Source organism: Triticum aestivum, chromosome 5B (assembly GCF_018294505.1).
Source record: "Triticum aestivum cultivar Chinese Spring chromosome 5B, IWGSC CS RefSeq v2.1, whole genome shotgun sequence".
Lineage (NCBI taxonomy): Eukaryota > Viridiplantae > Streptophyta > Magnoliopsida > Poales > Poaceae > Triticum > Triticum aestivum.
This window is the reverse complement of record NC_057807.1, coordinates 70,425,266-70,450,474: the sequence shown is the minus strand read 5'-3', so window position 1 is coordinate 70,450,474 and position 25,209 is coordinate 70,425,266. Positions and strand designations below refer to the sequence as shown.

Below are 25,209 nucleotides of genomic sequence, written 5' to 3'. Positions count from 1 at the left end.
GACTATGGAATAAGGAGTGGCAAGAGCTTAAGCTTGGGGATGCCCATGGCACCCCAAGATATTCCCCTCTTTCGTCTTCGTCTATCGGTAACTTTACTTGGAGCTATATTTTTATTCGCCACATGATATGTGTTTTGCTTGGAGCATCTTGTATGATATTCGTATTTGCTTTTTAGTTTACCACAATCATCCTTGCTGTACACACCTTTTGGGAGAAACCCACTTGATTGGAATTTATTAGAATACTCTATGTGCTTCACTTATATCTTTTGAGCTAGATAGTTTTGCTCTAGTGCTTCACTTCTATATTTTAGAGCACGGCAGTGGCTTAATTTTGTAGAAATTGTTAATCTCTCATGTTTCACTTATATTATTTTGAGACTCTTTTAAAACATCATGGTATTTGTTATGGTTATAAAATTTGTCCTAGAATGGTGGGCATCCAAGTTGGGTATAATAAAAACTATCATAGGAAGTGAATTGGATGCTATGATCAATTTGATACTTGATAATTGATTTGAGATATGGAGGTAGCGATATTAGAGTCATGCTAGTTGGGTGATTATGAATTTAAAGAATGCTTGTGTTGAAGTTGGCAAGTCCCGTAGCATGCACGTATGGTGAAAGTTGTGTAACAAATTTGAAACATGAGGTGTTCTTAGATTGTGCATCCTTATGAGTGGCGGTCGGGGGCGAGCGATGGTCTTTTCCTGCCAATCTATCCCCCTAGGAGCATGCGCGTAGTGCTTGGTTTTTGATGACTTGTAGATTTTTGCAATAAGTGTATAAGTTCTTTTTGACTAATGTTGAGTCCATGGATTATACGCACTCTCAGCTTTCCACCATTGCTAGCATCTTCGGTATCGTGCATTGCCCTTTCTCACCTTGAGAGTTGGTGCAAACTTCGCCGGTACATCCAAACCCCGTGATACGATACGCTCTATCACACATAAACCTCCCTATATCTTCCTCAAAACAGCCACCATACCTACCTATTATGGCATTTCCGTAGCCATTCCGAGATATATTACCATGCAACTTTTCACCATTCCGTTTATCATCATGACACGCATCATCATTGTCATATTGCCTTGCATGATCATGTAGTTGACATCGTATTTGTGGCAAAGCCACCATGCATAATTTTTCATACATGTCACTCTTGATTCATTGCCCATACCGGTACACCGCCGGAGGCATTCATATAGAGTAATATCTTGTTCTAGTTTTGAGTTGTAATTCATGAGTTGTAAATAAAAAGAAGTGTGATGATCATCATTATTAGAGCATTGTCCCTAAATAAAAAAAGGCCAAAGAAAAAAAGGCCAAAGAAAAAAAGGCCAAAAAAAAGAAAGGCCCCCCAAAAAAAGGGGGCAATGTTACTATCTTTTTCCACACTTGTGCTTCAAAGTAGCACCATGTTCTTCGTATAGGGAGTCTCATATGTTGTCACTTTCATATACTAGTGGGAATCTTTCATTATAGAACTTGGCTTGTATATTCCTACGATAGGCTTCCTCAAATGGCCTAGGTCTCCCTGAGCAAGCAAGTTGGATGCATACCCACTAGTTTCTTTTGTTGAGCTTTCATACATTTATAGCTCTAGTGCATCCGTTGCATGGCAATCCCTACTCCTCATGTTGACATCAATTGATGGGCATCTCCATAGCCCGTTGATTATCCTCGTCAATGTGAGACTTTCTCCTTTTTTGTCTTCTCCACATAATCCCCATCATCATATTCTATTCTGCCCATAGTGCTATGTCCATGGCTCACGCTCATGTATTGCGTGAAAGTTGAAAAAGTTTGAGATTATTTAAGTACGAAACAATTGCTTGGCTTGTCATCGGGGGTGTACAAGATGGGAGCATTTTTGTGCAACGAAAATGAAGCATATCCTAACTATATGATTTTGTAGGGATGAACTTTCATTAGCCATGTTATTTTGAGAAGACATGATTGCTTTGATTAGTATGCTTGAAGTATTACTATTTCTTATGTCAATATGAACTTTTATTTTGAATCATTTGGATCTGAACATTCATTGCCACAATAAAGAAAATTACATTGAGAATTATGCTAGGTAGCATTCCACATCAAAAATTCTGTTTTTATCATTTACCTACTCGAGGACGAGCAGGAATTAAGCTTGGGGATACTTGATACGTCTCCAACGTATCTATAATTTTTGATTGTTCCATGCTATTATATTACCCGTTTTGGATGTTTATGGGCTTTACTTTACACTTTTATATCATTTTTGGTACTAACCTACTAACCAGAGGCCCAGCCCGAATTGTTGTTTTTTTGCCTATTTCAGTGTTTCGAAGAAAAGAAATATCAAACGGAGTCCAAACGGAATGAAACCTTCGGGAGCGTGATTTTTGGAACAAACGTGATCCAGAGGACTTGGAGTGGAAGTCAAGAAACAAAACAGGCGGCCACGAGGGTGGAGAGCGCCCCCCCCCCCCCTACTGGGCGCACCCCCCTGTCTCGTGGGCCCCTCAGGCGTCCACCGACCTACTTCTTCCTCCTACATATACCCATGTACCCTGAAAACATCAGAAGCGACCACAAAAAACTATTTCCACTGCCATAACCTTCTGTATCCGCGAGATCCCATCTTGGAGCCTTCGCCGGTGCTCCGCCGGAGGGGAATCGATCACGGAGGGCCTCTACATCATCTCCAAGGCCTCTCCAATGAGTTGTGTGTAGTTTACCATAGACCTTCGGGTCCATAGTTATTAGCTAGATGGCTTCTTCTCTCTCTTTGAATCTCAATACAAAGTTCTCCTCGATCTTCTTGGAGATCTATTCGATGTAACTCTTTTTGCGGTGTGTTTCTCGAGATCCGCTGAATTGTGGGTTTATGATCAAGTTTATCTATGAGAAATATTTGAATCTCCTCTGAATTCTTTTATGTGTGATTAAGTTATCTTTGCAAGTCTCTTCGAATTATCAGTTTGGTTTGGCCTACTAGATTGATCTTTCTTGCAATGGGAGAAGTGCTTAGCTTTGGGTTCAATCTTGCGGTGTCCTTTCCCAGTGACAGCAGGGGCAACAAGGCACGTATTGTATTGTTGCCATCGAGGATAAAAAGATGGGGTTTATATCATATTGCATGAATTTATCCCTCTACATCATGTCATCTTTCTTAAAGCGTTACTCCGTTCTTTATGAACTTAATACTCTAGATGCATGCTAGATAGCGGTCAATGTGTGGAGTAATAGTAGTAGATGCAGGCAGGAGTCAGTCTACTTGTCACGGACGTGATGCCTATATACATGATCATGCCTAGATAATCACATAATTATTCGCTTTTCTATCAATTGCTCGACAGTAATTTGTTCACCCACCGTAATACTTATGCTATCTTGAGAGAAGCCACTAGTGAAACCTATGGCCCCTGGGTCTATCTCTTATCATATAAGCTTTCAATCTACTTTTATTTGCATCTTTACTTTTCCTATCTATATTATAAAATACCAAAAATATATTTATCTTATCATATTATCTCTATCAGATCTCACTTTCGCAAGTGGCCTTGAAGGGATTGACAACCCCTTTATTGTGTTGGTTGCGAGTTCTTGTTTGTTTGTGTAGGTGCGTGGGACTTTTGAGGAGCCTCCTACTGGATTGATACCTTGGTTCTCAAAAACTGAGGGAAATACTTACGCTACTATTGCTGCATCACCCTTTCCTCTTCAAGGAAAACCAACGCAAGCTCAAGACGTAGCAAAGACCACCGGGCCGCATGGTCTATTGCCCGTTAACCAGGTCCACCGGTCTGTCCTATAGGGGAAGCATCTCTTGCTACTATCCAAACAGATCTAGGATGGCCGTCATGTGGCTGTCAGTGAGCGGCTTCTCAAACAACTTTGCATACGCTTGTAGGGCTTCCTCCCCTATGATCTTAGCTTCACTTGCCAGGCATAGCTTCCAAATGAGAACAACTTGCTGCTTAGTTGCCTTAGAGCCATTCGTCTTCCCCTTGGCGATGCGAACACTACATTGCGGCATCATAACCGGCGGTCTTCTTTGTTTGGGCCTTCTCGCCCGCATTAGTTGCGCATGAGCAACCGGCTGAACTAGAATTGGTGTCAGCGTGCAACGTATCTCAATGCACTACTGCTCAACCTGGGAGCGTAGCAACGTCGACCGGGCTGCATGTGCCTCCAGCGACGCGAAATCCTCCTGATACGCTAAGAGTCATTTTAAAGAAGCGGGTAATTTTGCAGGACTTATTCCAAATCTAGTGGATGTTGGAGTATGTGTCCTGCAATACGCCAACGACACTATCATCTTTATGGAGCATAACATTGAGAAAGCCAAAAACATGAAATTGATTCTTCGTCTTTTTTAATAGTTATCTAGGCTCAAAACAGAATTTGACAAGCACAAACTCTTTGATTGGAAATGTTAGAGCAGAGTGGGTCGGTACAAACAACTTTTTGGTTGTGAGGCTAGCTCATTCCTGTTTAAGTATCTTGGTATTCTGATGCATTTTCATAGATTGCTCAACAAGGAATGGAAAGTTATTGAAGACTGATTCAAGAGAAAGTTGGCTTGTTTGATAGGAAGCTCAAGTCTTATGGGGCAAGGTTGACTTTGAACACAGGGTAAGCAAATTGTTGGATTAATACACTTCCAGAATTATTTTGGTCATCTGATGAACATAAGCTTAGATGTCAACTAACGAGATGGGATGTCATATGTTTCCCAAAGGACCAAGGTGGTCTCGGGGTGGAGGACCTGGAGATTAAAAATAAGCGTTTGTTGAGCAAATGACTGTACTAGCTACTTGTCGAGGACGCCGGGATGGTGTATGGCAAGAATTGCTAAGAAATAAGTACTTAATCCCTCTTATATTTCTTTACAGAGGGAGTACATTCTAAAACTCTCTGTGAGGTTTAGGCAACACCAACTAACTTGCTCAGCGGGTTCAGGCATGATTCTGAGAGATGGCAAAGGTGGTGTGATATACACTGCTTACTGCAAACTTTTCCATTGCAATGAAGCCCTGGAAGCAGAACTACAAGCAATGATGGAAGGGCTTAAATTGGCGGTTGAGCATTCTAACGCCACAATTTTGCTTCAATCGGCTTGTGCAGTGGCTCTCAAAGCGCTCTCGGATTGTTCGCTAGATAGATCAGCATATGGCCATTTGATTAATGAGATTAAAGGTTATTTGAGTGATAGGGTTGTTATTCTTGTTAAAATTCTTTGAATAGAATAGAGTTGCAGATTTTTTAGCAAACCTTGGTCGGGAGGGGATAGCATAGCATGTTTGCTGGGTCAACCCTCCGTTTGTTAGCGATTTAGTCGCTTAGGATTGCAATTATGTCACTTTGGAATAATAGACCATGTGATTCCGCATTAAAAAAACCAACTCGCCCTTCTGAAAAGGCCTCAGTAGGTAGGCAATGGCCTAACTACTAATTCTAGGAACATACACACCTTTAGTCATGTAATATTTGTGCCTCTATCATATTGTGCAACGGAAAGATGTCTATGTTGCCTCTGTGATGGGTCAGGTTCCATTGAATGTTTCCTTTCATAGACCACTGATTGGTGAAAAATGGAGAACCGAGTTAAATCTTGTTGAAAGGTTGATGATGTTCAATCTTTCACATGAATCAGGCACATTTCGTTGGAAGTTAAGTACGTCCCATGTCTTCATAGTGAAATACATGTATATGAACCTTATCAATGATGGACAACCTTTCCACAAATATACTTGGAAGACGAAAGTCTCACTGAAACTTAAAATCTCATGTGGTATCTTGATCGTAATGCCACTTTGACTAAAGATAACGTGAAGAACCAAAATTGGCATCAACCATATGGTGGCGGCTATGACGCGTTGGAATGAGGTCTTTCCAGCCTCTTCCTACCTCGATGACATCTGATCCTATGACGATGAAGAGCTTATGAGGATAGGTATTGCTAGATTTGTTGGGTCTCGTCGGATCTTGGCAGTTAAAGTGTTAATCATGGGAAGTAGTTGGATGGATCTTGGTGCAGCGACTTTGACCTCTTATTTTGAGTTGCTCTGCGATATAGCCCCTTTTTCTCAACCGTTATACTGGAGGCGAATTATTGCAAACCTGCTTTGCATGGGTGCCTTCAAAGCCTGGTATGGTGAGAGCATCTATAGCCGGACACCTCAAACCCGCCTAATATGCTCGGGTGAGCCGTCCGATCAAGAAATTTCAACCCAGACAGGTGCCTCAAACAGGCCTCAAATGCCCGGGCCGACCGGCACCCCTCATATCCAGCCCAAATATGGGGCAGATATGGGGGCGCCCGGGCACGCCCACCACGTCGGACCCGACAGCCCAACCCCATTGCAAATTGCACCAAATCCACCCCCCCCCCCAAACCTGTTGGATCCATTTGCTATCTCCTCTTTTCTTCCTCCTCCGCGTCATTCGTCTGGCAGCTCCGTTGCTGCACACGCTCCGCGGCTGTTCCTAGCCTCTGCACCGCTAGCTCCGACAAAGCAGTCTTCGCTCTCGTCCTCGCCACGGGGGACGTCGTAGCTGGCTCAGACATTACCGCGGTACATCCGGCCTTGCGCTTCATGTGTTTGACACATTGTCTGACCGGAACTTTTGTGATTTTAGAAAATGATGGATTCCGATGCTTCATCGGACAAGGAGTATGAATCGACGGAGCTTGATCAAATGATTCAAGATGAGTTCTTCTATTCCTCAGATTTGGATGAAGAATTGGACATGATCATGCTCACATCATGCTCATGAGCATGCAAGAGGATATGGACTGGCAAGTGGAGCATATTCTCAGCTTCAAGGGCCCAATCAAAGGGAGAAGAGTGATAAATTGGGATAGGGTGTCCGGAGCAAAACTACCGCATAGGGACCTACTTTGGTCCCAGCCCTACTTTCCTGGATGATCCATGGTTTCGTCCCCGTTTTCGCATGCAGAAACCATTATTTATGCATGTTGTGGAGGGAGTGGAGGCACACGATGACTCACAAAGGATTGTTGCGAACAACTCTCTTTCTCCGCCAAGCAGAAGTGAATGACTGCTCTGAGATGCTAACACTTGGTACTACTGCAGATGCCATTGGTGAGATGGTCAGGATGGGGAAGAACACATGCCTGAAGACTATTGTCAAGTTTGCCCGCGCCGTGGTGGAGGTGTTTGGACCTGAGTATCTCAGAGAGTCAAATGCGCAGGACATGGAGAAATTGTAGGCTATTGGAGAGGCCAGGGGGTTTCCAGAAATGCTCGGATCAACTAATTGCATGCATTGGCAATGGAAGAACTACCCCAAAGGTTTGTGAGGAATGTATCAAGGTCACACCGAAGAGGCCACCATCATACTAAAAGCGGTGGCATCACATGACTTATGGATTTGGCATGCTTTTTTTGGAATGACGAGTTCTCACAACAACATCAACGTGCTTGAACGATCTCCGGTGTTCAGGAGGCTTTTGCAATGGGGAATCACCACCGTGCAACTACACCGTCAACGGCCGAGACTACAACATGGGATACTATCTTGCCGATGGCATTTATCCTCAGTGGGCGGTGTTTGTGAAAACCATATCCGAACCTCATGGCAATAAACAGAGCCACTTTGCAACAATGCAGGAAGCGGCTAGGAAGGATGTGAAGAGGGCATTTGGTGTGCTTCAAGCTCGTTGGGGAATTGTGTGTGGCGTTGCAATGATGTGAGAATCAGAAACTTTGTGGCAGCTGATGATATGTTGTGTTATTTTGCACAATATGATTGTCGAGGATGAGGGTGATGGTGTTGCCCAAACCAATGATTTTGAAGCACCTATAGAACAAGTTGAAATCCCGGAAGATTAAGATGCAACTCAGCTCATGAACTTTCTACAGATGCATCAGAATCTTCGAGATTAGCAGGTGCACGCGCAGCTACTCAATGATCTTGTGGAGCATATATGGACCCACAATGAAAACCAAAGAGGTGACGTTTGAGTTGTGCACTTAAAATAAATTTTATGTAAACACTATTTATGTTTGGTATCAACATTTGTTATTTACGTGCGACATTGGCTTTTATGATCAACGTGTATGGATTTAAGAGTCCGGATTTAAGATACTAGATGACCTGTCGCGCCATTTGGCGCGCAAGACAGACTTGAACCAAGAACTAAAAGAGATTCCTTTGCTTTTTTTAGCATACCGTTTTGATGTATACTTGTTTATCAAGTGCTATGAATCAGTATAGAAATATTTTGGATTGATTGTTGTGTAGGAAAGGCGAAAGCCCAATTTAAACTATGAACCGAAAGCAATTATTTTGATGAACTTAGGAGTGCACGTGGGTTTTTATCATATAATGGCCTTGCTTTCAAGTGTATTGAAAGAACACAAATGTTTGATATCATAGATAGCCAAATACGCGATTCAAATAGTTTTTGACACAAGTGATACATTGCAGTTAAGTTAGTACTACATGGTAAGATAGGATCAAGTGTTTGGTTTTGTTGGCAATTGATACATTGTTCTTCCACAAGGAGAGATTGTGTCCATCTCTATCACTGGATTGGTAGGTCTCATGGTCTTTGATGGTTAAATGAAGCCTCTTGACAACTTCTGCAAGCATGTATTCTCCTCTTTATTTCACCATGGATTGGTGACAGTTGAAACGCATAGGAGCAGTATAGATGAATGTCCTGAAATTTATCAAGTGACATATATGACTAAACTTTTGAAGATTCTCTATGGGCAATGTAGGAGATCTAAGTTAGGCTGCTAAACCAACTACAAAAATAATAATATTTAGGCAATATTTCAAGTGAATGGGTAAGGAATTGATAAAATGGAGAGCTGCACTATCATCATGAACAGGAGGAAAAAGCATAGACAATTAAGAATATTTGTCTTAGTTCAGAACCATAATGTTGGTTCAGAATCAGTGTTATGTCATGCTATCCAGGTTTTCGCCCCATGATACTCGTTTCGATGGCGAGCGAGTATGGTGGGTTTTCTGGTAGTGCTAGAACTCGCTTTACTTCTTTCCCTCCCCCTGTCCTTCTCGTTTGAACTGGTTGTATTTCCGTTCTTTGCAATGGAAAGGGGTAAAGCCCAGTTCTAAATTTTTTTTAAGAATATTTGTCTTAGTTCAGAACATACATGAACATGACTATAGACACACAAGATTTATTTTCCACAATATGCACAATTTATTTTAAAGAAATCCATGTTGCTTTATAGTAGGAAGAACACACATGCAACGACAAAATTACAAAAAGGTAAGATCCGAGTAACTATACAGATAGGCGATACAATAAAATGTAAGACATGTCAACATAGAGCACTGTGTCCAGGAGCAGTTCTTAGGAATAGCAGTCAAATACATCATATAATAATGGGATCCAACACAATCAACCCATGGTACCTTTTCTACCTAAAAAGCATACAAAAATATGATATAGATGTTTCTTCTGATCTTCTCTACCAAATATTATCAGTCTGATCTTCGTGACTATGATCAGTCTAATAAAATATGCAAACCATATGATTACTACGAAAAAGATGGACACAAATTTGTGAGCTTCCTTGTGCACAAATCAAAATACATGTGCAATGAATGTCAAAAGAAAATCAAGTTTCCAGATAAGCAACCTTGGTTTGGTATATGTGACAAAAGTTGTTGTTTCATATTAGTTTCTACCATACTTCTACTATTGTAATTAGGCCTGGTTAATTTATAGAGATGATTTGTCATATAAAATAAATATGATATAGATGAAATGAACACTGCAGATACACAGAATTAGTGGTTTTATGATTAAACATTGCCAAGATATAGACAAAGTGAACACTGCATATAGACACAAAATTAGTGGTTTTATGATTAAACATTGCCAAGATATAGACGAAGTGAACACTGCATATAGACACAAAAATAGTGGTCTTATGATTAAACATTGTGAAGGCCACTGTTGTGGCATGGCGAGGCACCAGTGAAGCGCCGCTTGCCTCCATCCCAAGGTGGGCTACACTGATCCACCCAGCACGCAGATAGCCGCGCAGATCTCTAATCCAGGGTCTTCCCCACAGCACAACTCCACCATGCTGACCAACTTTGCCTACACCATGGATCCGACCAACCACCACCTCAGCATAGCCATCCAGAAGAATATCCTGCCTCCATTCCCACTCAGGTCCATAGTCCTCTTCTTTTCGGGACTGTTACATGGAATACAAATGCCAATTTATTTGCTGGTGGTAATTGCATTTTCCATGCATTTTAAGCGTTCTTCACTCAGGTGCTTGCTAATTTGTGAATAAATGCATCTATGTTCACACAGTCTGATTTTAGATTACACTGAAATTATAAAACAATGAATAGCTCATTATGTTATATTGGAATATAAAGTAGAAAGGAAACCGGGGAATGGGTAATCATATATTGGTCTGTCTCAAAAGAGGGGAATTGCTTGGTCAGCAAATATATCTATCTGCACATTCTACATAGTATAGATACTACAGATACGTGTTCGATGGAAGATGGTTTCAGGGTCTTATTATGACAGCAAAAAAAGTAAACAAACTGATTGTTTGTATATTCAGGGTAGAATTAAGCTCACAAAATAACATTATGCCAAATGATAAGCATGTATGAGGAAAACTAAATGTTCAATAAAGATTTATCTAGGACATATGGTGTAGTGACTTTTCCTGGAAGAACATATTTCGCAACAATTTGAATAAACCCAAATGCAGGCCGCAAAATTTGTTCATCGAGGGGTTATCAAGATTCACAATATAGCTAAGATAATCTGTGCATCACTGATTTATGACGATAAGAAATATGTCCGGCCCTATAGAAACACCATTCATCTTAGTAACCTTAATTATCATAGCAGACACATTTGGTTGAGAGCATAAAAATTATAAACCATAAACCAGTCATACTAACACCAAAACCATGATGAACTTTAAAGAAGATCAGTTTTTCCATTCGGAAGAAAAGGCATCAAAGAGGAAAATGGGGAAGAACTCACGTGAGCAAAGTCAACAGAATAATGCGTAGATCCTGCTTATGCTCAGCGCAATCAAGGTTACAGAATTGTTGACAAAATCCCAAACTGAAGAAACGGCAGCGTTCCAGCAAGATCCTCTTCCATGGCAGTCATGTGCAAACACGTGTTGAACTGCTCCGTTGCACTGCGCTCGGTCACGCCGGTGAACTCCAGGCCAATTATTCCAGTGTCACATCACATGATATATCCATGCAAGACTCTTCTGACCGTGGTAAGTGTGAGCTGCATTCGTACAGAAGTATCCATATATACATGTGCATAATCCAGTGCTAGGAATATGTCTGCCCTTACAGAAACACCATTCATCTTAGCAAGCATCTCACTCCTAATTAAATAAGCTATACGGCTAGAGTAACCATCTACTTGCAATTTCCAAGCCACTCTTCATAAATACTATACCCCATGGTATATGGCCATGTCAAAAAGTGAAATCAGATGAAACTCAACAATCATATGGTACATGTCCATGTCAAAAAGTGATACCAGATAAAACTCACCTACATACGAAAAAATAAGCATCAAAATATAAGAAAAATGAAGTACCAGTGACAATGAGAATAGGGACTTATCCATACCACCATCTTTGTCAATAAGAACTTTTCTTTCCCTAAACTTCCTGAACCTTTAGCTTGTGTGGCTGCGATATTCTTGAAATGCCAAATTGTATGAGAACAATCACGATTATTTATGTAAAAAGGAGATATCTGTATATTCTGATCTGGAAGTGTTATATATGATAATAGTGTAACAAATACGCATGTACATGTACACCTAGTAAGTTTACGGTTTACAGGACACACATCGACCAAATATACAGCAAAAGTTCACTTCTGAATTTAGGCAAGCAACATATAAAGAACTCATATTAAGATACAACCAACAATGTGTGCACATACAAGAAACATATGCATGTCAATTCCAGATATTTGAATGAACCTAAGTAAAATATTACATGACCTTTGAATTTATACTATACAATGCTTAGGCTGTAGCATTACCTGTTCCATTTCTGTCAAAAGAACAACCTGAACTCGGCCTGCAGCTTTACACCAAAAATAAGACCAATAACTTGTAGGCATCACACAATGAACTTCGTAGCTACAGCAGGAGGTTTGTGACCAAATTATGCACTTAAATGAGCAGAAGCACACACAAAAATTAATTTGTGGTCAATATTCAACCTGGTAGCAGATATATCATCAAAATTCTCAGGTATATCATTACAGTACTTAATCCCCATCGACAATATATCAATTAGATTTATATCTTCGAACCTGCAACAAATCTAGAAATTAAAGAACGTTGTTCAAGAAGATTTATATAAGACATGAAGAATGTAATATTCTAACTATAAATACTCTCTTGCACACCAAATAAGATAGCCTTATGCAGAACATATGAACGTGATAGTAGTGTTCAAGAGAGAGGGAGAGATCACTTTGTTCAAACTTTTCATCAAGATTCACCCTCTTCTCTTTTTCCTCAGGTCTGCATATGTGTGTTTAAAAAACCATAAATCAAGGAGGCTGCATATTGGCAACCTAGATTGGGGACAGGTACCATGGCCAGCACCGTCTGGAACTCCAGCCTCGCTGTTACTTCCCTCACTGCCATTCTCCTCATCCTCCACACCCACCAAGAAGATCATGCCGCCCTGCTCGCCTAGATCCAGAAGCACGGCGCGCGGCAGCAGCAGATAGAAGATCAGTCGCATGGGTGAGAAAGAACAGAGATTGCGCCAAAGCCAAGCCGTCCACGGCAGCAGCACCGGCGCAAGAACGGCAGCGACGCGGGCGCAACAGGCGGCAAGTTCTCAACAAAGAAGAGCACAACCGCCCAAGAGGAGGCGGATCTGCCACTCCTCTTCGCCTACCCCATCCATCGGTCTGGCCGTGTTGCCGGGTGCGCGGAGGCAGGGGAGGAGGAGAGGCAGGGATGGAGAGGGTGGTGGCAGGGGAGGAGGACGTGGCGGCGGCGGAGGAGACGAGGCGACCGAGAGGGAGGAGGGAAGCGGAGGCGGCGGCCAGAGAAGAGGAACGGGGAGAGAAGAGATAGGACATATTTTCACTGGAGAGGGAGGGGCCGCCCAATCCCGTGCTCGCTATAGTCCACCCCAATCCTGCGCTCGATGCTGTTCACCCCTTTTCTCACCCGAGACACGCGCAGACACACTACAACGGTGGACCCACGGGTAAATAAGGCCCACCCGTCATCCACTGAAGCACAAAACAATAACAAGGAGAGAAAGGAACGCTTGGATTTTTGACAGCGAGGTTGATCGTGTGAACGAAAATTACGGAGCGACGCAAGTGACGTGGCTGGTGCCGCTAGGTAGGCGCACTAGCTCATCCTTTATATGTTCAATGTGGATGCCAGAAGTGAAATATGAGGGTTCGTCTGGATGCGTCCGCGGGCGTCTCCGGCCATCCGCGAACGTATAGGGACCGGATTTATCAAAGTCCGGCTATAGAGGGCGTTGACATGTGTCCCTTTCAGTGCATTTTTCAAACTCAGTCGGAGCTGCGTATAATCGAAGGAAGATGACAGCCAGTACGTAGCTCGATTTGAGAGAGATTTCATGCTGATCATCTGTGTTCGATCTGAGTACCATGCCAATCCCTTGCGGGGCAGCAGGCGCACTATATGTGAGTCGGTGGACACACCACGGGAGCTTGCCGCACAGCGGAGAAGCCGGAAGGAGGACGTTCGACCGCCCAGCAAAACAGTAGTCGCCCGAGAGATCGCAAGGGACAGAAACGTCTCGTGCGACTCAGTTGGGCAAAAAGAGGTTAAATGCAGGTTAACTAAATGTACCCTGCTCAACTGTTCTTGTGCATTTCAGACGGAAAAGAAAACAGTTGTTGTGGGACAAGTAGTCATTTCTCTTGGTTTAATTTCACTTAGCTCGCTTTACATAGCCAGTGCATCAGACGGTTTATTACCGGCCGATATCGACAAGAGAGGCCTCACAATCAAGCAGTACATAAATAAATACTATATACGTGATGCGCATCCTATACAGCAATACTATGCACACTTTTACTGTACAACACACCACGCCTTTCCTCGGGCCGTCGTCAGTCCGACCCGCCCCCGCCGCAGCACAGCTCCGTGCAGCACTCGAAGCAGCCGAGGAAGGAGAGGGCGGCGCAGGCCTGCACCAGGACGACGGCGCACCGGTCGTTCATCTTGCTGCAGCAGTTGATGAAGCACATGCAGCAGCAGCAGTCCGTCACGCGGGCGCAGCAGCCGCCCACCGCCTTCCCGAACATCTCGAATTTATCCGGCGCCCTCGTGTCCCCGAACCCCGAGGTTAGGTTCTCTGTCGTCGCCGTCACGCTGCCGAAGCCAAGTGTCAGGCCCTGCAGCAGCGTCGCTGAAGGCTCCTCTGGTTTCTTTGGTTTCCGTTTTCCCTGCATAAGTGCAGCAGTAAGCTTGATCACATATTCTCTGAACTTTCTTTGAAGACACTAGAGCGTAGTATACTATGAATCAACACGTATCGTCTGAAGAATTATGTTAATAGGCAATGCAGCATACTGAGTTCTAAGCGAGACCTGCTCCGTTTGTTTTCTAGATGGAACTTAATCTTTGATTATTCTGAGTTGGCAATATCAACCGAGACATGATAAAGAAGGATGAATCTGTTGGGACAATATGATTACCTGTTGTGCTGGATCTATTTTTTCCATGATGGTTTGAAGTAGGACCGTCCGTGTGTACTCCGAAGGAATGCCATTTTGTATGCTCATTTTCGCCACCTGTTTGTTCAAATAATGTGAGCGCTGGAGCAGATTTTAGAAACAATGTTATTCGTTAAGGTGAATATTCCAACTTTAAGCTTCCAGGCACATCACAAAAGAATAAAAGATAATTTCAAGCAAGGATATATTAAACTTTGATTGCAGTAAAAAGAACGAAATGACTTCCACAGAGAAAAGAAAGCTTGATGTCCTAGAATATGCAAAAGTATGCCGCGCCTTACATAAAGGAACTGGCCAACATGTACAGGGACATAGTAGTCATGAATTTAATGCACATTCGCGTAGCGATTAAGGAGTTATCAATACAAGAAATTAGAGGCATAGCGATTAGCAACATGAAGACATGGTATGAATGCCCTCTTATAGGATGACCAACGCCTGATGCATAAAAACCGAATAGATTAGAGCATCTCTAGCCCTTTCTAAAAGCCCTTTAGCCCCCTGAAAAAACCATTTAGGAAGTTAGCCCCAGCAAGTCCTTCCCCTAAAAACTTAATCCCTCAAAATTATCACTGCTTTGAGTTCATCTTGCTTCCCTACATGCTCCCAGTTCACCCACTTCTCACTTCAAAACACCTTCCTGAAGAAGCTTTTAACCCCAAACCAACCTCCACCCCCACCTGCTCAAATTTAGGCAGAAAACTCCTAATCTCAGTAAATTCTCTTCGATTTCTCGTCTTCCCTGCCGACCTCTGGCGAGACTCCGGCGACAATTTTTAGGGGAAGGGATATAGATGCACTTACAACTTGCAGTGCCCAACTAGCACTAGGGCTCTGCTTCAGACTCTGACACAACTGACTCACATATCCCTATTTCTTTAATCCAGCTACATTGTTGTAGTAACCAAACTGGACTCTAATTGTGCTAATAACACCACAACACTACCAAGTACGTGATAACCATGTCTTGTGTTTAGTGATCCTCTCACATTTTGCTATAATTTATTCTCTAATCTTGACATCGAGTTCAGTGGAGTGGAGTGCCCTTAAAGTAACCACTTGAACATTGTCATATCAGGTTAATACCTAACACTAACAGGCAGAGCTTAATTTAAGAATGTGAAGTCAGAATCAGATGTGATGAGAGGTATTAGCCCAGAATATACGTTACCATTTGCTCCAGTTGCTTGTTTTCAGAAAGCCATGCTTTTGCTGTTAGAAGGTCCATCTGTTGCTTTGCCAACACCTGAAATTGGAAAATAAAATGGATTATAAAATCTTGAGTAACCTTTCACATAATATTTCCCAGTTACTACCCTCAACAACAATTCCACAAGCTTACTATTTAACGCACACTTAGAGCACATCTTGAGCTCAACGGCTCTGTAATCTTGTTAGGACAACAATAGTTCTAAATTCTTATATGCAACAAACATTTTCAAGTCAGACAAGCCGAGCCAAGGCACCACCCAACTGGCTAAGCGACTACCTAACCACCAGTCAGTGCTACAAGGATTACGAGTCGACGAGTCAAGCCGTGTCTCCAGGATACCAACACTGGCAACACATGGACTAGTCGCAGTACTAGATAGTCGTAACTAGTCACAGCTAGTCGAGGTATTCAGTTGGCAGGCAAGTGCTGACTTAGGCTAGTCGAGCCACTGTTATTGCCTAATAGTCAGGGAGTTCAGGCCAGCAGGAGGTTTCAAGTCACATAGTGTTGCCTAGGACTACTTTTAGTCGGACATATATTTTGGAGTTCCTAACTGACAACTCGACTACTAGTCGGAGGTTCAAAGCTACTCCCTCCGTTCCAAAATAGATGACTCAACTTTGTACGGAGGGAGTAGCTGGTAAACAAGCCGGCGAGTCACTTTGACTTCATCAGCTAGCCGGGTCGTTTGGCAAAACCGGCTAGGTGAATAATAGAGGACCAGTCGTCGATTTAAAAACAATGCTAATATCTATTCCCTCCGCCCCAAAATATAAGATCATTTTTTACACTATAGTGTCAAAAATGATCTTATATTTTGGGCGGAGGGAGTAGTTTTTGTCGTCCTCTATCTGTGTCTGGTCACTGCGACGATAAACAATGGTCTCGGTGCACAAAGTGAAGCTATAGGTGACATATTTTATTTAATTGATTGATTTCCATGCCATTCACTCCATGGACAGTAAATCCTTTCAAAAAATCCATGGACGGTAAATACTTCCAGAGATGTTCCAGACAAATTTTACCATTTTGGTAAGCTATAGGTGACATATTTTATTGAATTGATTGCCATGCCATTCACTCCATGGACAGTAAATACTTCCAGAGCTGATCCAGACAAATTTTACCATTTGGTAAGATGACGTGATATCTGGTTAGTAACTACCGGAGTTTCTCGTTCGTAAAAAGAACTACCGAAGTCCCTTTTGATGACTAGCGAAAGTTGAATTGTTACATTACCCCCCCCCCCCCCCCAAAAAAAAAAATCATCCACAATCAAAATTAGGTCAATGAGGAAGTTGGAAGTTCCATAAGTAACTGAAGAGTGCCTTTGAATGGAATTAGAATAAAGTGTGAAAAACTTACTTTGTCAAGAGGTATATCCTTTATATTGTGGACCTTCAATTCAATCGATATCTTACTCATGTCAGACAAATAGCCCTCGGCATAAAGAGTCTCCGGCAGTTCACCTCGGAATCTTCCAGATACAAATAATGGATATTTTGCTGAAATGTCAGGAATATATTCACAATCCACCTGAATGGGAAAAAGGTGCAATTGTAAGAGACATGGATAATCCAGCTGTTATATGAAGAAAGAAAGTTAGATGGTCTTAAGTACCAAATACCAACTATCCACACCTTTATATCAGAAGAAAATGAGCAAATGCAGGAGGGCATTTATTTCATAAAATTAAAGATGCAACATGCTGTTGAGTGCTCCCAAAATGAGCAGTCAACTGAATACCCCAAAACACGGAACTTACTAAAGTGTTTTACTAATAGTACATGGATATGTCACCACAAAATTAATAGTAAATGAGTGTCATATGTTGCTTTTTCGTGACATGGCTAAAAGGTGACAGCCTGACAGGTTTGCTGGGATAGAACTCACTTCAAATTCTTGGGTATGCTTTGTGACATCAATCGAAATGTCTGCCACGATTGTGGATGAAGCTTTCTGGAACCATTGAAGCATTCGGCACTCAATTGATCCTGGTGTCAAAAATCAGAATGAAAAACAACAATTTTGCAAAGTATAGCATTGGACTTTGGAAAAAATACTGCAAATTCGAGTACTGCCAAGACACTTATAAACTATCAAGTTCACTGCACAATTTCATTCTGCCACCCGAGATGCTGAATGAAATAGAAAAAAAATAAGTCAAAACTTGTGTGTTATAAAAAGCCATAGAACTAATTTGCCAACTTACTAAGTCATATGATTCGATAATACAACATGCTGTTGAGTGCAAAACTGAACAGGAACAAAATGATTCCATACACCTTTAAATCATCTCATCAAATTCTACTCTCTGCTCAGCACGAATTCTAATAAGTTTGTACAATCAATATGCACGTCAAGTTTTTTGGTTTGACTAGAAAAAATGGTGAAGGGCCCTAATGAAAATGATATTATTAACAAAGTAAGAATGTGTACGAGGAGAGGACTCACAATGTACACAGTTTATAAACCAAAACCCTAAGTTGGGAAAAACAACAAAACAACAAGAAAGCCTTTAGTCCCAAACAAGTTGGGATAGGCTAGAGCTGAAATCCATAAGATTGTCCTAGCCGGAACTTGCCAAAGTTGGATCATTAGAGCATAATGCAGAGTTTTGAGTTTCAGCAGTGCGTAGAACAAAACACTGCCTGGTTCGAGGATTAAGGGGGCAATTTGTTCGTACCTGTATCAAACGCAGCATCATAATGCCCCTTGCCAATTGATGCCAACATCCGCAAGAAATAGTGGTTACAGTATGAACCTAATATTGTTTCAAGGGTAAGTACAAACAATTAAAAACTATTCCGAGTAAAAAAAATTGGCAATCATACAAGTAAAATAAAATATCGATGTCGCCAATATCATCCTTGTTTACTGAAAAAACTTGAGTAATCGAAAAGGATTTACACATAAGAATGAATACGTAAGAGAATGAATTTAGATGTATTTTCAACATGAGAATGAAAACTTTCAATGGTGCGACCCCTGACGTTCGTCGCCTCCTACATCTCATTCAAGATGAGTGCCGGGCCTGGTCCAGTGTGGGTGCCCTGGGATTGCTCAATCTGATCCCAGGATAGTACTTGGGTGTCTGTTGTTTTGGGTGTCCAGCCTCATTTGAATGCCTTGCTGTAGCTTTTTTGGGTGTTAATGAAATGATACGCAAAGCTTTTTGCGTGTTCGCGGAAAAAACAAAGTGTCCTTGTTTTGTCCCAAGTCAAACTTGCTTAAGATTGACCAAGTTTATATTAAAAAATCAACATCTACAAAACAAAACCAATACCAATAGATACATCATGGAATATATGTTCGTAGTATATTTATTTGGTATTATAGATACCAATATTTATTTTTATAAACTTTGTCAAACAAAAAAGTTTGACTTGGGACAAAACAAATAGGACTTGCATTTTGGGATGGAGAGAATATTTTATAATTGGTAAAGTTGTATGTGTTGTATGGAGGGACAACACCTTAGACATGATACACCACCACAAAATCAAACAGTATTTCCTTTCAGTATATCTTAGAGCAATATGTTAAGTCGTAAATAAGAAAAATCATATTTGCTAAAGTTAGTACAAAATTGAGTCACTTATATTGGGATGAAGGGAGTATTACCTAGTCCGAAAGTGGAAATCCGAGGGGAAATAGATCCTTTGTTTGTGAGCTGAGTTTTCACAGTGTGACAGATATTCCGTTCATCCTCAACTGAACCATCGGTCACAAGAAAGATTTGTGGAAGTGCGCCATGAGAGTTTGACAGCAACGCCAATGACTTACAGCACGAGAGGTAATGTGAGCACTGAAGGTGGCATCAATCATATATAAAAATGTCAACTGGTATAGTCTTCCAAATATTGTACCTCGGTCAAAGGATGCATGATGTCAGTGCCACCCTCGGCGACGAATTTTGAGTTCATCCAGTTTATTGCATTTTCTGTTGTTTTGCCATTTACTTTCTCCAAACAGGATGAGAATGAATGAAGTTCATCATTAAATGTTACTATGTTGAAGTAATCTCCTTCCTCAAGCTCGGAGACAGCAGTTGAGATGGCATTCTTAACATTCTCAATAGGCTTTCCTTGCATGCTTCCACTTGTATCAACAATAAACACAACTGCCTTTCTGAAGATCTATCACATAACTCGAATGAGATAAATATCCATTCACAGAAATATTTTATGAAGCAAAAAAGCAGATAAAAAATATTGTGTCATGTTGAATTAGATTGGTAAATTTTTCACACAGAAAGTAGGGCTAAAGAAATGTCAACATGAAAAACAGAATGAACACGACCCACGATAGTTAAGTACCTTAAACACTTTCAGTGAGTTACCAACTTCTAAGTAAAGATTTCTCAGTAAAATTATCTTCAAGCATCAAGTGATTTCCGCACCGACATAGTTTAGTTACTAGTGTCGAGATAACAAGACAATAAGTAAAAGGAACTACCTTCCTGTTCTGGTTATTGCCAGGTAAGAGAAAAATGCTGAAAATGTCTCTGTCATCATAGTCACGTAATGTTGAGCGCTGCACAAGCACTCCACCGGACACATCACCTGAGTAAACCTACAGACATGAGCGATGCATTAGGTAATGACAATGATCTCAATGACAACCATGCAGTAAATACTGTAGTCTCCATATTAACAAAATTTATTAATCAAATAAAGTGTTTAAATTTGGAAAAGGTTTGTCCTTCAACCCTAAAATCTGAAACTGTATGACTTGGGACCTCAGACAAATCAGTGAAGGGAGAGGGCCCACACTCATTGGCAGGAGTCTCATCGGACCGCACTCAGGAAAGATAGCACCGTGCAGTCTCGCCTACTGATGTGGCAGTGATGTGGCCCACTCCCTGTAGTTATTTGTTTGGAAGACAATCATGTTTTCCTTTGTTGCAGTCTTGTAGCATGCTAATGATGCTCTCGCCCCTGGATGCAAGATAGAAGAACTATTCTTCTAGATCTTGCTTGCTTTACTCCTCATAGGGGGTCTAACAATCCAATCTAAGCAACAAATCGCAGATATTATCTCTCCAATTGGTCTAAGTACCAAGCTAAAAAATATATTCCTAATTTAAATGATAAACTTTGTAACTGAGAGATCAAGGGGAGCCTCTCCCTAACTTGGTGCCGGATGGGCCATGTACTGTATGTGCATAACATATTCATAAATTCATATTTGAACAAATAGCACACATATTGCTTTCAATATTTGCATATGAAAGGCTGTGGAACATAACGAGCATGAAATTATTTTAGAAGTACCGAAGAGAAGGTAAAGTTAACCAAATAAATAGATTACTGGAGAATAACTTACACTATATGAAAAGGTGAAATCTTTGATTGACCAATTCTCAACCACAGCTTCATGCAAGAAAAACAATTTCTCAGCCTGCCTGGTTTTTTCCTGAAAATGCACAAGAACATCTCATGGTAACCATGACATCGGACAGATTACCAAATGGTGCTTACAAAAAAGTTGATTACCTTCAAGGGATGGCTGGTTCCCAGCAATAAAACCTCTTTACTCACACCACTATTCACAGCTAACTGAATTTTCTCCTTTTTTGTAAAAAGTTTAGGTAAAGGGTTCACATAATGTGGAAACCGAAACGGAATATCAACAGAAAACTGTCCATTATCATACAACAACTTCTGTGACCATCTAATTGTGGCAAAGATGTCTTCTCCTCCTACAACCTTGCGGAATGAAAGAACATAGTTAGCACAGGCAGATATGGCTGCTGAAAGCTTGAATCTTGACAAGCTAGCAGTTGGGAAACTGATGACTACAAAACAAGTACCTGTGGTATTGTCAATTGAAAAAACTGGCGCTTCAGAATACCACCACTCTCAGTTTTCACAATCTTCACAGGACTGTTACCATCTACATCAATTACATGAGTACTGTACGATTTTTTTCCAACAGTAACCTCAGCGCCTAGAATTGAACCCTGTTAGCCAAACTGTTGTTCTTAGACTGAGATCACCAGTAAATTCAAAAAAAATAACTGCATTCTGGATATATACACATATGCATTAAGAAGTATTGCAACATAAAACAGAATAGCAAGTGTATGTTTGCTTTTCAAAATGCATACAGTGATGACTAATATCACTTGCACTGTTTGCATTCGATGTTGACTAGAGAAGTACTCCCTCCGTTCCAAAATAGATGACTCAACTTTGTCATCTAAAGTTTGTACAAAGTTGAGTCATCTATTTTGGAACGGAGGGAGTAAAGTTAGTACAAAGTTGAGTCATCTACTCCCTCCGTCCCATAATGTAAGACGTTTTTTAACACTAGTGTAGTGTCAAAAAGTGTCTTATATTATGGGACGGAGGGAGTATTTTGGAACGGAGGGAGTAGTAGAGGTTCTCTTTCGTTGTTGTAAACATCATGTTGTTAAGTGATGAATATGTCACCACCATTGTGGTGATTTAGTTATCTGGCTATTCTAACTAATATTACACAGTAGTCGTGATGTAGTTAGCATGGTGTTAATAAACATAGGTCGTAGTACACACACGTGATGCAGTTACCGACATGTTCTAGTAAACAATAACCATTATAGATGTGTGTTCTTACCAATTCATTCAATTCAAATTAGCAAACAAATACAATCATTGCATTTGCCCATCATGGTAGGATTACCACAAATGCTACAATGACTACTCATGATTTGATGACTACTCGCAATGCTCAACAGGACTTGTTGAACTGCTATTCTTTTCTCACTGTTTACGCACATATTTCCAGGTGATTTCCACCCTTGTATTCATGGCCGCATGGACAACATCTCAATATGTATTCAGTACTATGTAACTTCATAAAGAACATAGTTTTTTGTGAATATTTCTTTAGGAGAGCCTCTGCCGTAACCTGGAACAGATTAGGAATATAAAAAATGTAGCATGACTGCTTCCTAATAGCTTGTCGCCACGCTCTTATCTAAGCCGCCATATTTTTTATGTTCATGTGCAGCAGAAATGGAGCATGTTTGAAGTTCCATGGTTGTTTGAGAGACGAATGATGCGTCAGTAACGGGCATACCTAAACCGAATTACAATCCAGAATGCCAGTCTGATCAACGTGTATTCAGTAAAAATAGCTAAATTATCAGATAGACCAAGGAAAAATAAGGCAAAACTGAGAGACGGTATGGGCTGCGGGCTGAAACAGAAAGGTTGGGGCACTTCATGTTGTCAAGTGGGACAGATGTTAGTGGGCAGGTGGCCAAAACAGAGGCGACGCAGGAGAATACAGTCATGCATTAAGCCTGTTGCGCGTGCTGTCATGCCCTATTTGTGCTTAAGTTTAATAAATCAAATAACAGAAACCGCAAAAATAGATAGAAATCAAGCTTCCACGCACTTGTCTCAGCCTCTCACTTCTGAGCTTAGACTAAGTCTTTGCCAACTTACACCTAAATGCAACCAAAACAACAGAACCCTAACAGCATTTCGTAAACATGAACATAAAAAACAAAGACCTAGACCATATAAATGCACTACTTAATATGCCATTCAACTTACATTTCTCCAGAACAGCTGAAAGGAATGTTCTGTTTGGGCCGCCGGAAGATATTTGACTACGACGAGACGAACGGAAATGACAAGTTAAAAAAATGCACATCCTAAAAATAGTATGACTGTACCAACTAAAGCATTTAGTGGACAAGTGTACAAACTACAAACAGAGTTCTCCTCAGAAAGTCAGGCTACTTTCCCTAGTCCAAACCGAATATTTCTTTCTTGATGATGCTTATTTCCATGATTGGTAAGCAAGGAATTGGCCTCGCTTGCTTCCAAAACAACGATGGAGCCCACAGCCAGCAGAGAGCTAGCATCGTCCAAGAGCAAAGAACTCCAAAGGGCAAAGGGAACCGTCTATAACGGCACCCCCAATGTTCCAGCAAGCATGACTATAATGTATAATGACGCGCATTCGCAAGTGGCTGGCTCCATGTGCGGTCCAGCGCAAATGATTTATGCGCACAGCCAAATTCATGGGCCCCGACCACCTAAAGCAAAGCCAAATTAACTAGAGAATAACCGCAAACTTTATCGGTATAATCATTCCAGCGCCTAACGGCAACAAAATCAGGCACAACGGCAAATTCCAATCGACGGCGAAATGGCAAAGGGGGAGGGGGAGGGTTCGAATCGGGTCACCTCCTCGCCCATGGGCACGACGAGGCGGCAGTCGCAGTCGCGGCTGCGGGTGAGGCAGTGCAGCCACCAGCGGGCGACGAGGGTGACCTCGGCCGTGGCGCACCCGGCGGCGCAGTTCACGCGCAGCTCGACCTCGCGCATCTGGAGCGGAATGAGCGCGGGCGGGCTGAGCCGGCCGTAGACGTGCGGCTGGTAGCTGGGCACGTCGGGGCTGTCGACGGCGGCGGGGTCCGTGACGACCGCGTACGCCATGGGGGCCACGGGCAGCAGCGACGACGCCGCCGCGGCGTCCGGCGCGCCGTAGCGGTCCATCCCGGCGTGCGGGCGCGGCGGGGCCGCGCCGCCCGGGAGGACGAGCCGCTTGGAGAGCCGGAGGCCGTCCTCCACCGCGCGCTCGAAGTCCTCCTCCATGGCTGCTGCTGTCGGCCTGAAGCGGAGGAGAGGAGGAGGCGGTGGAAATTAATGGCTGGGGAGTTCCTTCGTGGACAAGTGAGCGGAAGTGGGAGGGGGCTCGGTTTTTGGTGTGGTTTAGTGGGGAAATCATGAGCTGTTGGGGTGGAAGACGAGCCAGATAGCGGGGGCAGCTCAGCTGCTGTGCCCCGCGGAGGTGAGATTACCGGGGGTGCCATGTGAAGGCAGCCGTTTGTCTCTCTCAATTGTGCTGTGGTTTGCAGGGACTGGACGGTTATTTGTCTTGTTTTTTCCGTCTGTCTTCGTGGTTTCTGATGCCTGGTAGTAGTGGGGTATAAATTCGGTTGTCTTTACCTTTAACCTTTTTTGTGGCAAAATTAACCTTTAATCTTTGATATGTTATACACTGTCAATCATAGGAGAGCTGGTCATGACAGATGATTGACTCATTGTTGTGTTGTGGTGGAAAAGCATTGTCTCGTTTGTATAGCAAAAAATTGCTTTTTGAGCTCGGCCTCCATGGTGGCTGGTTTTTGAAACAATTCAACAAAGTTCATGTTTTTATATTTCAAAAGATTCTGAAATAAAATACAAACATGCATGGAGGCATAACACACATGCGTGTAAGTTTTCAGAACGAAG

General features: G+C 42.0%; 2 protein-coding genes across 17 annotated transcripts; both read right to left on the bottom strand.

The window, feature by feature from the left end:
* Positions 1 to 9,813: 9,813 nt before the first annotated feature.
* LOC123110458 (uncharacterized) lies at positions 9,814 to 13,163 on the bottom strand. Of its 16 annotated transcripts, none has more exons than XR_006453436.1 (6): positions 12,492 to 13,161; positions 12,235 to 12,327; positions 12,052 to 12,151; positions 11,629 to 11,690; positions 11,015 to 11,550; positions 9,814 to 10,196 (listed from the first exon to the last, which is right to left on the bottom strand). XR_006453436.1 is itself a non-coding variant. In XM_044530981.1 (6 exons), exons 1-5 carry the CDS (start codon positions 12,765 to 12,767, stop codon positions 11,503 to 11,505), a joined length of 486 nt encoding a protein of 161 aa, XP_044386916.1. In that variant the 5' UTR covers positions 12,768 to 13,163; the 3' UTR covers positions 9,814 to 10,196; positions 11,015 to 11,502. The 16 variants fall into 16 exon arrangements, 4 of the variants coding, with proteins under 4 accessions (XP_044386916.1, XP_044386915.1, XP_044386914.1 ...); XM_044530981.1 differs by having other exon boundaries at positions 11,629 to 11,700; positions 12,595 to 13,163; XR_006453432.1 differs by having other exon boundaries at positions 11,629 to 11,700; positions 12,052 to 12,327; positions 12,492 to 13,160.
* Positions 13,164 to 13,842: 679 nt separating this feature from the next.
* On the bottom strand, positions 13,843 to 24,701 carry LOC123110457 (uncharacterized). The gene is made up of 13 exons (XM_044530978.1): positions 24,157 to 24,701; positions 21,786 to 21,935; positions 21,469 to 21,681; positions 21,299 to 21,388; positions 20,429 to 20,545; positions 19,840 to 20,109; positions 19,595 to 19,751; positions 18,657 to 18,734; positions 17,864 to 17,964; positions 17,336 to 17,506; positions 15,929 to 16,003; positions 14,719 to 14,814; positions 13,843 to 14,466 (listed from the first exon to the last, which is right to left on the bottom strand). Exons 1-13 carry the CDS (start codon positions 24,565 to 24,567, stop codon positions 14,131 to 14,133), a joined length of 2,265 nt encoding a protein of 754 aa, XP_044386913.1. The 5' UTR covers positions 24,568 to 24,701; the 3' UTR covers positions 13,843 to 14,130.
* Between the last annotated feature and the right edge of the window lie 508 nt (positions 24,702 to 25,209).